Source organism: Moschus berezovskii, chromosome 23, assembly GCF_049115385.1.
Source record: "Moschus berezovskii isolate FMDL1 chromosome 23, NW_MosBer_1.0, whole genome shotgun sequence".
Classification (NCBI taxonomy): domain Eukaryota; kingdom Metazoa; phylum Chordata; class Mammalia; order Artiodactyla; family Moschidae; genus Moschus; species Moschus berezovskii.
Genome location: NC_142482.1, coordinates 38,502,076 through 38,514,832, shown reverse-complemented (window position 1 = coordinate 38,514,832; position 12,757 = coordinate 38,502,076). Strand labels below are relative to the sequence as shown.

Sequence of the window (12,757 nt, the reverse complement as noted above, 5' to 3'; positions counted from 1 at the left end):
ATTCATGTGATTCTCATGAAAGCCTTGAGATGGAAATGCTGTTAATATCTTCATTTTGCAGATGAGGAATAACACGAAGATGGTTGAGAAACTTGGCAGACAGGGGCCCAGTCTTGGGGGGAGGACTCAGCGCTCAGCCCCCAGTATCTGTCCTTCCCAGGACCCTAAGCTGCCTCCTCCCCCACCTCAAACATTAAGTGTTTTGGGGTCTTTTCTCTGATGAGGACTCATTTTTTCTCCTTGGCTGCTCTGTTTCCACGGGGATGTCCAACCCCAGAAATCTTCTTCAAAGACAGTGCGGATGAGGATTAAGCTGTCTGTGGGGACTGACTGGGCACCTGGGAGCGGCCCATGTCCTTGGTCCCTGCAGGAAAGGGCTGGGTGGGGTTGAAGTGCAGGTGAACTAACTCAGCAGCAAAGGCAGCACAAGGTGCCTCTGATGGACCCACAGTCCCCTTGAGGAGGACGTTTGTGGGGCCCCAAGTGGGAGCTGGCTTACACTTCATGGTGAGGGGCTGAGTCTGGGCCTCTGTCCTGGGGCATCACTGGTGGCTGTGAATAACGGGAAGATGCAGGATGGTCCCAGCTTGGGGCCCCCGGTGCTGGGAAAGGAAGCACCTGGTGTTCTGGGCAGAGTGGGCTGGGCTGCAGGTGCCATAGGGGTGGGAAGGGAAGGAGGGTGTTTTTCCCAGGCAAACCTTGTGGTTGTGTACCCCACAGAGGCTTCTACAGGGCTGGGAGGAGCCCAGGCTCAGTGCTTTCTGGGTGTCAGAGTTGTGGGGAGCCCAGCACCTCATCAGCACAGGGATCCAGTGGGGGGCTCTGCTCCTGCAGGACTGTTTGTGGCCCTGAGCCCTCCTCCCCACTGGGGTCCCTGAGCTCTGGGCTAGCCCTGCCTCCCTTCCTGTGTCTCCCCAGCTCTGAGGAGATGGAGGACTTCTCCCGCGCCTCTGGGCTCTGCCACCTCACCATCCTGCTCCTGCTCCTCCCGCTGCCCACAAGTGAGTGTGTCCCCACCCCTTTCCTGTGTGGTTCCTCAGGAGGTAGGCTGGTTCTCTCCATTAGCAGTGGGTGGGCATTTGAGCAACCTCTTCTCTAGAATAATTATGATGCTTCCCCAGGCAGTAATTGTAATTATATAATTGAGAAGAGTCTCTAAACCATAAAATAAGCGACCTTGACAGTTTTCCAACGTGGAGATTATGATGTTTTCAAAAGTCAACTATCAAGACTTGCCTGGGGGTCTAATGTTTAAGACATCATGCTTCCATTGAAGAGGCACAAGTTTGTTGCTGGTTAGGATGCCTGGTCATGAATGCCTTGCAGCAAAAAAGGCAACTATGAAAAATGTTATTATGGGAGAATGGATACACATACATGTATAGCTGAGTCCCTTTGCTGTCCACCTGAAACTATCACAACATTGTTAAATGTCTATGTGTTGTGTGCTAAGTTGCTTCAGTCATGTCCAACTCTTTGCAACAGCATGAACTGGGGTCAGCCAGGCTTCTCTGACCATGGGGATTCTCCAGGCAAAAGTGCTGATCTCCTCCAGGAGATCTTCCCAACCCAGGGATCAAACCAAGGTCTCCAGAATTGCAGGCAGATTCTTTACTGACTGAGCCACCAGCTCTACTCCAATATAAAATAAAAAGAACAAAAATGTGACAGTAAGAAAGTGAAACTGTTAGTCACTTGGTCCTGTCCGACTCTTTGTGACCCCATGGACTGGGGGCTGCCAGGTTCCTCTGACCATGTGGATTCTCCAGGCAAGAATACTGGAATGAGTTGCCATGCCTTCCTGCAGGAGATCTTCCCAATCCAGGGATTGAACCTGGGTCTCCAGCATTGCAGGCAGATTCTTTACCATCTGAGCCACCAGGGAAGCCCATTAGGTGCTGTATTTGAACAAAACAGACAGATCCTCTCTTTATAGAGCTTACAATGTAGAAGGAGGCTGTGAGTAAGAAATGCATGCTGCTGCTGCTGCTAAGTCACTTCAGTCATGTCCGACTCTGTGACCCCATAGACGGAAGCCCACCAGGCTCCCCTGTCCCTGGGATTCTCCAGGCAAGAACACTGGAGTGGGTTGCCATTTCCTTCTCCAATGTGTGAAAGTGAAAAGTGAAAGTGAAGTCGCTCAGTCATGTCCGACCCTTAGCGACCCCATGGACTGCAGCCTACCAGGCTCCTCCATCCATGGGATTTTCTAGGCAAGAGTACTGGAGTGGCTTGCCATTGCCTTCTCCGAAGAAATGCATGGAAGAGATGCATGGAAGAGTGTAATTGACAGTTTGCTGTAAGAGATGCAAGGAGGGGCAGTGGAATAGTGAGGCTGAGGGAGGCAGCCAGGGGTGGGGAGGGGGAGGCAGGCTCCAGCATGTTCGGTGAGAGGAGACCAAAGACCTGGGTGTGAGGGTGAGTCTGTGACCGCTCCAGCCAAAGGATGGTTTCTGCAGGAGAGAACAGCCAGTGCAAAGCTGCCTGTGTGCCTGTAATGCTCAAAGGACTGTGGAGGCACGTCTCGGCTGGAGCAGAGTGTGTGAGAGGGACAGACCAGGAGTAGGAGTCAGGGAGGCCCCCTGGGTCAACCCCATCGGGCCTGAGGTCCACGGAGGGGACCGAGGAGCCATGGCAGGGCTTTGAGCCGAGTAGGGACAAGGTGTACAGCTGTTAAGAGCGGCCTGTCCTTCATGGTGAGGGGCTGATTGTGGGCTTCACCCCATGGGAGTGAGGAGAAGAGACCCAGGCCGCCCAGTGTACTGTTGTCCTCCAGGTGAGAGATGATGGTGACTCAGATGAACTTTAAGCTGCTGAAATCTTTCTTTGGAGATCCGGCAGGGCTGTCTTGCACGGGGGTCATGTCGTGACCCATCCACCAGGTCTCAGAAGGACAAAGGCTCTGGGAACATGTCAGTGGGGGTGAATATGGGTTCCTGTGGGTGATGAGAAGAAAGGCAGCTTTTTAATGAAAATAGCATTTGGATCTGGTTTTTAGTGCACATTTGAGCCAAGGAGAAATTCATGAACACACATTATTGTGTGTGTTAGGGCTGCAATAGAGTAGTTCCCGGGTGTGGCTGAATGATCGAGAATTTCTGACCCAGACCCCGGGTATGTACTTTGTTCAGGGTTCAGTCCTGCACAAGCAGTGGGGGGCAGGATAGAGCTATGGTTCTCAAAGGGTAGTCTGTGGAGCATCAGTATCAGCCTTCCAGGGACTATTTACAAAGGCACATCCTTGGGTCCACCGCAGACCTACTACATCAGAAGGTGCACTGGGGGTGGAGGGGGTCCCTGCCAGTTTTGATTCCCTGATCTCATGATGGTTCTGTTGCATATTCATGCTGAGGGCCTTCACAGAAGGGCCTGGGGCCAGGAGAATAGGAGGATGAGGGATTCTCCTTGAAACTGTTTCTGGGTCACCAGAATGTGATCAGAATTGTTGCCCAGATTCAGAGTCATCAAGCTCAACCCATCAGTCCCGTGGTCATCTCATCCTACACTGGGGCCCTCCCACCTGCTGCTGTGTGTCCTCTGCCCTCAGTCTGCATCTCCTCCCCTCTCACTGCCAACTCTGTGTCCACAGGGACGTTCTGGGTGATTGGCCCTTTCGACCCCATTGTGGCAGTGCTGGGTGGAGAAGCTGTGCTGCCGTGCTCCCTATTTCCGGCTGTGAGTGCAGAGGACATGGAGCTGAGGTGGTTCCGCTCCAATTTTTCGGAAGCCGTGTTCATCTATCAGAACCGACAGGAGCAGAAGGAGGAGCAGATGGCTGCTTATGCAGGGCGGACCTCGCTGGTGGGGGACCTCCTCAACCAAGGATATGCTGCCGTGCGCATCCAGAGGGTCCAGGCTTCTGACAATGGGCTGTACACCTGCTTCTTCAGAAAGGGAGGCTTCTACAAAGAGGCTGGTTTGGAGCTGAAGGTGGCAGGTTGGTGACTTGGGTAACTAGATTAGAGATTTGGGGTGCTGTAACTGGGAGGGATCTGAAAGATATAACTCAGCCCCGCATTTTTCACAGGAGGAAGGGAGGCTCTTTGATGCAACCATTCATTAAATACAAATATATAGAGTCCCTCCTATGTGTCTGGTCTTCCCAGGTGGCTCAGTGGTAAAGAATCCACCTGCAATGCAGGAGACATGGATTTTATCCCTGGGTTGGGAAGATCCCCTGGAGGAGGAAATGGCAACCCACTTCAGTATTCTTGCCTGGAGAATCCCATGGACAGGGGAGCCTGGAGGGCTTCAGGCAATAAGGTCACAAAGAATCGGATCCTACTGAAGCAATTAAGCACACACATACTATGTTTCTGATCCAGTTCTAAGCACCTTGGATGTACCAGAGAACGTAACAAAGATCCCTGTTGTTATGTGTATATTTTCAAGTGGAAGATCAAGCAGTCATGATGAATAAACAGATCATAGGTGATGTTAGACGGAGAAGGTAATGGCAAGCCACTCCAGTACTCTTGCCTAGAAAATCCCATGGATGGAGGAGCCTGGTAGGCTGCAGTTCGTGGGGTTGCTAAGGGTCGGACACGACTGAGCGACTTCACTTTCACTTCTCACTTTCACACATTGGAGAAGGAAATGGCAACCTACTCTAGTGTTCTTGCCTGGAGAATCCCAGGGACAGGGGAGCCTGGTGGGCTTCTGTCTATGGGGTCACACAGAGTCGGACACAAACTGAAATGACTTAGCAGCAGCAGGTGATGTTAGAATGTGGTAAGTGCTGAGGATGGGAAGCCGAGTGGAACAGGGGAACGGGATCAGGACTGGGGGTTGGGAGTGAGGCCAGGCTGCAGTGTTATACAGTGGTGCAGGCTGGTCCTTATGGAGACAGTGTATCTGAACATAGACTGGAAGAAGGGATTCAGCGTCTTGGACATCTGGGGGTTGCGAGTTCAAAGGGGAGGGAACAGCCAACCTTAATGGCCTGAAGGGGGTGTGTGGCTGCTATGTTCCAGGGACACATGGGGTCCTCATGGCTGGTGGGAGTGAGTGAGGGGGCAGGGTGTTCAGAGGGGACAAGAGTGCGTCTGACAGGGAGCTGGATATAAATCTGAGTGGAGATGTGGGAATATTTTCATCATCAAGCCATCAGAGATGGGGCCAAATCAAGTATTAGTTCTGGAATTATGAGTTGGAAGTATATGTGAGGAGTCAGGTGGAGGTAAACCTGAGGATAGAGGGAAGCGGAGTTCAGGGCACAGGGGTGTCCGCTGACCTCATTTTCCTGGTGATTTACAAAGAGAGGCAGTGGGTGTGGAAGCAGACGCCCTGGGAGAGAGTGAGGTGAGGAGAGTCAAGGATGAGGGTGGACCTGGGACCACATTCCTCTCCCTGTTTACATGGCATCAGCCCTTCCACCTGAACGACTGGGGAGAAAGGGCCCAGCCCTATGAAACCCTGGGGGTCCCCAAGCTCCTTCCTCTGTTCCCCGAGGCAGGGCTGCCTCCTTGCTCCCTGTGGGAGCCGGCTGCCCCCAGAGCCCCCAGAATGCCAAGTGCAGGGCGCCCCCTGGCGTTGTGCACACGTAGGCACGGCTGGACCCCTGGGCTCTCCATCTTGCCTCCCGCAGGTGTGGGCTCTGCCCCTCAGGTGCGCATCACAGGGCCCGAGGAAGATGGGGTCCGCGTGGTGTGCACGGCCTCGGGGTGGTTCCCGAAGCCCCAGGTGCAGTGGAGAGACCTCAGAGGAGAGAAGTTCCTGGCGTTCTCCGAGGCCCACACCCAGGATGCTGCAGGGCTGTTCAGCGTGGAGGCAGCGCTGGTGGTGAGAGACAGCTCTGTGGGGGACGTGACCTGCTCCATCCTCAACCCCGTCCTGGGCCAGGAGAAGGCCATGGCCATTTTCATCCCAGGTCAGAGGTGCTCCCGGCCTCCAGCAGGGCTGGAGGAGGGGGCCGGGTGTTCCTGGGTGCTCCGGGCTGGGCTGTCCTGGGCGGGGGCCCTGACAGGGTTTCTGGCTGGGCTGCAGAGCCCTTCTTCCCCCAGACCTCTCCCTGGAAGAGGGCTTTCTCGGTGAGCCTGACTGTGCTGGTGATCTTGCTCCTTGGGGCTGGATATTACACCAAGAGAGAACATTCCATGAAGGTGCAGGAGATGAAAGAAAAGGAGAGTCTGTGCCAGGCTGGAAAGCAGGACCGTCAGACAAAGGAGAAGGTGCTGGAGGACGCAGGTAAGCAGGACAGGGGTCAAGGCTGGTGAATGTGTCAGCCGGTGCTGTGAGGGAGAAGCTGACCACAGGGCCTGAGTCCAGGGCTCTGGGGAAACCCCAGTCCAGAGCAGGTGGCTGGGGAGACCTGGGTGGACAGCTGGAGCTGCGGAGGCTCCAATGGGTCTGCAGTTGGAACATCTTCTCCGGAGGTTACAAACAGAGAGGTGGTATTTTGTGGATTCTTTTTCTTAGGGAGTGGAGTTCATGCTTTTTTTTTTCTTTCACTCTCTTTCAGCTAAACTTCAGGAAGAACTAGGTAAGCTCTACTTTTCCTCTTGAGCTCTCTGCATCCCCTTCACAGGAGACAGTCTGGTTCTTAGCTCACCTGTTTCCTGTGTGTTGCCTTTCAGAGAGGAGGAAATCTGCTTATCTGGCTGGTGAGTGACTCTCCGGTGTCCTTGGGTTTCCTGTCCTACCTGTGCCAAGGTGTCTGTTTCCTTGTTTCTGTCTAGACATGTGGACCCCCTTTTGTGGGGTGGAAGTGGAAGCTGGGGGAGGCAGAACCCAGCTCCTAGGCCCCTCGCAGACCTGGGCTGGCAGGGAACTTGGGTCTGATGGTGACCTGAGTTTCTCATGCACCCTGGGTCTTATTCCAACCGTGATCAGTCTGAAAATTACTGATAGCTTTGTAGCCTGAATGCATCTGGTTTTTGATCAGTACCTGAGGGCCAAAACCACATGCCCTGAGATTTCACTGAAGGAGCTACACAAACAAATGGTGATTAAGTTTGTGTGTGACTTCCTTCCTCTATCCCAGCAGACCATCCAGGGAGAGTCTCTTCTCTCCAGTTCCTCAAGATGATGATCAGAAAGTGATTGAGGGGATACCTGGGCTGACTCTGCATGGAAAAGTCATGGGCTGCCCAGAAAAATGACATGTATCTCTAGAATGATTTCATCTGGGAATGCTTGGCCAGTTTTACGTTGGAGTTGACCTTGTATCTGTGTTCTTTTAAAATTCTTGCTTCATGTCAATTTTTCATATATATTTTTCCAGAAAATACTGATGCAATAATTGTTAAAATTGTGCAGTAATTTATACTTTTTCCCTTAAAATATATTCAAACAAGCAGCTTCTGAGCCTGAGTAGCAACACGGAGTAGCAGGTGAAACAGGAGTTTTGAAGGATTTTGAGGGAAGAGCAGCTAGGTGAACAAGCCAAATGTCACACAGCAGTGGGACAGTGGTGAAAGTCGGTCCAGAGTGCCGCAGGCTTCTGACCTGTGCTCCAGGGGGTTCCCCACCACACCTGCTGTCTACACATGGCTGGAGGTCACCTCCTTTCCAGCCTCTCCCCCACTGTAGTTAGTCTCACCTGCAGAACAGAGGGGAGGCAACGGATTCACGCTGAGCAGGTTTCTTTTGGCTGAGGTCTCACCAGAGTGTGTTCCCTTTCAGCCTGGAGGAAGGCCCAGCTGTATGCAGGTAAGTGGATCTGAGTTCCTGTGGCCTCCCCTCCCCAACCTAGACTCTGCCCCCTTCTCCATGAGGGGACCCCACTCCAGGGTGGGGTAGGTGTCCTTGGTCTTCTTGTCACCATTGTAGCCTCCAACTGGAGACTGCAGGGACTCCTCGTAACACAGATGTGCCTCCATCCTGGCCCGTCCTCTACTGCAGGGCACTGTCAGGGTTAGCAGCACCCTCTGCAAACACCTGGTGCAACGGGGACTTCTTGTGACAGTGACTAGGAGGGATCAGTGGTGAGGAGGGTTGGCAGCAGGGTAGTGACTGTGTGGATCAGAAGTTGCTTATCTCCGGAAGATTTCAGAAGTCATGCTCGCTTGCTTATGGGACCCTTGGTGTGAATCCTTCTTGCTTGACAATTCCTATTCTCTTTGGCTCTAGTTTTGGTTTCCCTGTTTCTCCCTGGTCCTCTGGAATATTGGTCTTCTCTCTGCTTCCTTATGCTCTGACCCCATGTCCAGGCTGGCTTTCATCCTCCAAGCCTCCTTGGTTGATGAGGAGCAGGTGTTCTGACTCTGGGGTCCACCACCTCTGGGATATTTATGAATTCCTTGGATGAGGGTGTGAAAGATCTGACATTATATGGAAAATCCCAAGTGCGTTTTTTTGTCATAAAACCAAAAATGTAACATACGATGGATTATTCATGACCCTCATCTTCCATTTTAGGAGAATATTTGTCTGAGGGCTCAGGCTCCTTCTCCCCTTTTCAGGGTTAACGTAGAAGACTGGAAAAGGAGACAGCGAGAGAGGTTAAATTGCTTCGTAGAGAAGGGGTAGGGGACAAATCACGGAAGAAAAGATGAGAAGGAAGAGAGGAGATGTGAAGGAAGTATAGGCATGTGTGGGGGAAGTGCCCTGTAGAGGTCTTGAGTGGACAGAGTGACTGAAGAGAGGCCAAAGGTCACAAGGTCAAAAGTCACAGCCATGTGGTGTGAATCTGGGAAGTGTACTGAGAGTTTGCAAGGTTCATGACATGAAATGTAATGGACTCCTTGAGTCCTCTTTAAAATATTTCAGAAAAACTTACATTCCCAAGTCCTTTTTAGGTAACCATATAATGAATTTGCCTCTGATAATGAGACCATCTGCCCCTCCCAGAGGAGCTGGGAGGCTAGTGCAGTGAGGGTGGTCTTGAGGACCCTTAGCAGTGGGGTGAGTGAAGGCTCTGTGCTCTCTGAGCCTATGGCATAGGCCCTGCTCCTGCTTGAAATGCTTCTGTTTAGGGTCAGGAATACAGATTGTGAGACAGTGGGGAACCCAGTGGGTGAAGCAGGTCTGGGCACCAGATGGGTGAGAAGCCACCTCAGACATCTTATTGATTCTTGCAGGGATTTGTTTCTACACAGTGACAATAGGGTAGTCTTCTTTTACCATCCTCATTTTCTCTGCCAAGTTTAAGTCGCATGTATTTTAATGTGTATCTATTTTAATGTATACCTTTTATTCCATACCTTTCATTAAAAAAAAAGAAACAGTACCAGGAAACTAGAATTAGCATTTTTAAATATTTTCACCATATACCATATCTATATGGATGGTTTGGTTCCTACAAAAATGGAAGGAGAAGTTATTCGTGTTTCATCTTTTCAGCGCTTGTCATGCTTCCTTATTTGAACGTCTCTCTCCCTCTCTGGAAACCTCTGCATTGTCTTCTACCTGGGTCAGATTTCTCCAGTGCTGTATGCTGAGCTCTCTTCTCTCCTGGCACATAGTCATCCTCCAAGTTCAGCTTAGTCAGTTGTATCCTCTCTACCCCTGACTCAGAGACAACCTTCAAGCTCAGCTCAATTAGTTCTTTACTAGTGAACGAAAGTTTTTATCTCCCCAATTCTTTCTCTAGAGAACCTATCTTTCATTATAGACATGTGGCTAGGGCCTTGAGAAAGAATAATTTGGTAGGCAAATATGGCAAAGATCTTTCTGTTCAGGTCAGTCTCCAGCTTCTCAATCCCTGAGTATTAAGGTTTATGACTAGGTCTTCATCAAAAGGTTGCAAAGTGATCATTCTGTGTGTGTGTGTGTGTATAAAAGAGCAATAAATGTATCAAGTGAAAGTTTCCAAACATTTTTCTTACAAATCTTCCATTAGCAGCTTCAGTACCCACCCTAGGTACCTACCCTAATATGTGTTGTATAGTCTTTGCAAACCCCTGATATGAAACGTGTGTTTTCCTTGCAGATTGGCGGAAGGAGCAGTTCCAGGCCTGTGAGTGACTTTGTGTTTTTTCTGGATTTTCCTACTGCTGTCCCCGTGGCCTCTCCTTCAGTTCTCAGTGGTGATATAGATGCTGGCACCATCAATAGTGTGGGGTGGGATGTGGTGGTGACAGTCACACACCGATGGGGCTGATGACTTTGGCTGACATTGAATGCTAAACAGACATCCTTCAGCCCTTGGAGAGCAGGCTGGTCCTCAAGGGCTCTGTGACATATCTCACCCTGAAATCAGTCTCATGGGTCCTTTTCCTGCTTGGAGGCCCATCGACTTGAATCACAAGTTCCTACTGTCAGGGTGCTTAGCCTTCCATGCAGCTGGGACTCCAGGTTGAGGGGATGTTGTGTGTTCTTGGGGAGGGGAGGACCTTGAATGATAGACAACTTTCTCTGCAGGGCCTGTCACTCTGGATCCAGGATCTGCCCATTCAGGCCTTGTTGTCTCTCATGAAAAGACAAGTGTGGCCTTTAAGGACTCCTGTATGAACTCTGGAGATACCTGCAGTGTACTGGGCTTTGAGGGCATCATATCAGGGCGCTGTTACTGGGAGGTGGAGATCAGGGATGGAGGCGAAAGTGAGTGGATGCTGGGGGTCTGTGGGGAAGGTGTGAACAGGAAAGGCTGGTACATAGAGTCCCCAGATAAGGGGTTCTGGGTTGTGGGGAGATTTGAAAGAAGATATTGTGCCTGTATTGCATCTCACACTCTGGTATCCCTCAAGCAGGTTCCCCACCCCAGGCTGAGGGTGGGGGTGTTCCTGGACCACCAGGAAGGGGATGTCTCCTTCTACAACATGACCGATGGCTCCCACATTTTCTCCTTCCCTCAGGCTTCCTTCTCTGAGACTCTCTTTCCATACTTCATGATTAGGTCAGGAGATGTGTCCTTCACCATCTGCTCCAAGGTGGGAGGGTCTGAGGGCCTGCCTGTTGCCCTTAGCAATCCTCTGGAGGAGCCTGTGAGCCTCCCAGGGGCAGGGTTCAGCTCAGGTTCTGGTGCTGATGGTCTCCCCGGGGCCGATTCTCCACTGCTCCCCTGCAACCCCGAGGCTGTGTCCCCATAGGGCTGGTCACTGTCCTGGACCCTCACTGTGGCTCTTCCTGGAGCTTCACATCCTTTGTGACAGAGGCCTCTGAGGTGCAGCCTGGATGGCCTTGCCCTCCTGCTCTGCAGACAGACTCCTGGTTATAAGCACAGATTCGTGTGGTTATAACAATCATCAGTTCATGCCATGGACTCAGGTTTGAGAAGCTCGAAGTGGAATGTTTCTGAACTAGTTTCGATTAGGCTGTAGTTTGCCATGGGAAGTCAATTTTCTGGTGGCAATAAAAATCTTTTTTTAATGCTTTTTAGAAAAAATTTATTTTTATTTATTTGGCTGCACCAGGTCTTGGTTATGGCATGTCACCACTTAGTTGCAGCATGTAGGATCTAGTTCCCTGACCAAGGATTGAACCCAGACCCCTTGCATTGGGAACAGAGTCTTAACTACTGGACCACCAAGGAAGTCCCTTTTATGGTGTTTATACACCATTTGGTCATTAAAGGGCACGAGGGATGAATCACTCTGAAGAATAAAGGGGTTATTTTATTGAATCAGTGCAGAGGAACCCAGAACCAAAGCTAGGTCTCCAGTTGTATTTATGAGGATCCAGAGTCTGACCGGAAGCACTGGCCATCCAGAATCTTCCAGGGAAATGGATGGCTTTTGAATTTTAGAGGAATTATCTTTCTACTTTATATACTTCCTATCCTGGGGTGGATGAAACACATTTATGTTTATCAACCTTAGTAGATTTCTGTTACTTGTAAAAGCTTGTGCTATTTGTTTCAGGAAAGGAGAAGGATCTGGGTTTTTCTGTAGTGTCTGCATCAGGAGGAAAGAAAAGAACTGCTACCAGAATTAAGGTGTGAATGAAGACAAGAGTTTTCAGAGGCAGGTGAATTGCAGAATGGTTTGACCGTGAGCTTGATTCTAGTAATCAGTGTATTGCCTCTTAGTACTTCCAGGTCCTATGGTAAAGGGCAGAAAAGGAAGCAGGACTCTGAGGGACCCAGACCTTTGGAGATTTGCTCAAGCTCCTTAAGTTTCACAGGTGCCTGGGGAGTAAGCCCGCAGACTGTGGCTCTACTTCACTGAAGGTGTAGAATGGCTGCTGTGTAGGTCCTAGTTGGATAGGCACTACCCAATTTCTGATTGTTTGTGTGTGTGTCCGCAAACTACTTTATTCAACTCATTAATTAAAGGGGGAACAGTAAGCTGTTACAACTGGTTCCCAGAAGAATTCAAAGTACTACATATTGATAGATTAAAGCGTGCTTAAATTTATTTACAAATAGATGCAAAACTGGTTCAAGAAGTTGTAACTGGACTCCATTGAATACAATTTGGAATTCTATGGAATTGTTCTGATTGTTTCTAAAGTGCTTATTTTTAAAGAAGCCATCTTTTATTACCCATTCCTCTATCATTCTTGAAATCTTTTCCTTGTATTGCAAAAAAAATATAATTATTTAAAACCTGGAAATATTCACTTTCTGAATATTTCTGAATATATGTAGAAACATATAACATTGTAAATCAGCTATACTTTAAAATATTCATTAAAAAAAATCCTGGAAATAGACAAAATGTAAAGTGTCATGTTGGAGTAGGAAATTGCAACCCACTCCAGTGTTCTTGCCTGGGAAATCCCTTGGACAGAAGAGCCTGGAGGGCTACAGTCCATGGGGTCGCAGAGAATCAGACACAACTGAGTGGCTGGGCACAGCACGACAGGCACAGCACATTAACCTCTTTCCCCCTCTAACTCAGCATATTTATTTCTTACTCTTTTTCCTGGTGAGACA

The 12,757-nt window shown here is 50.0% G+C and overlaps 1 protein-coding gene across 1 annotated transcript; it reads left to right on the top strand.

The window, feature by feature from the left end:
* The first annotated feature begins 928 nt into the window (after window positions 1-928).
* Window positions 929-11,190, top strand: LOC129543635 (butyrophilin-like protein 1). The gene is made up of 10 exons (XM_088831204.1): window positions 929-1,007; window positions 1,066-1,071; window positions 3,590-3,937; window positions 5,588-5,869; window positions 5,986-6,186; window positions 6,461-6,481; window positions 6,576-6,602; window positions 7,624-7,650; window positions 9,872-9,898; window positions 10,303-11,190. Exons 1-10 carry the CDS (start codon window positions 929-931, stop codon window positions 10,968-10,970), a joined length of 1,686 nt encoding a protein of 561 aa, XP_088687330.1. The 3' UTR covers window positions 10,971-11,190.
* The last annotated feature ends 1,567 nt before the right edge of the window (window positions 11,191-12,757 follow it).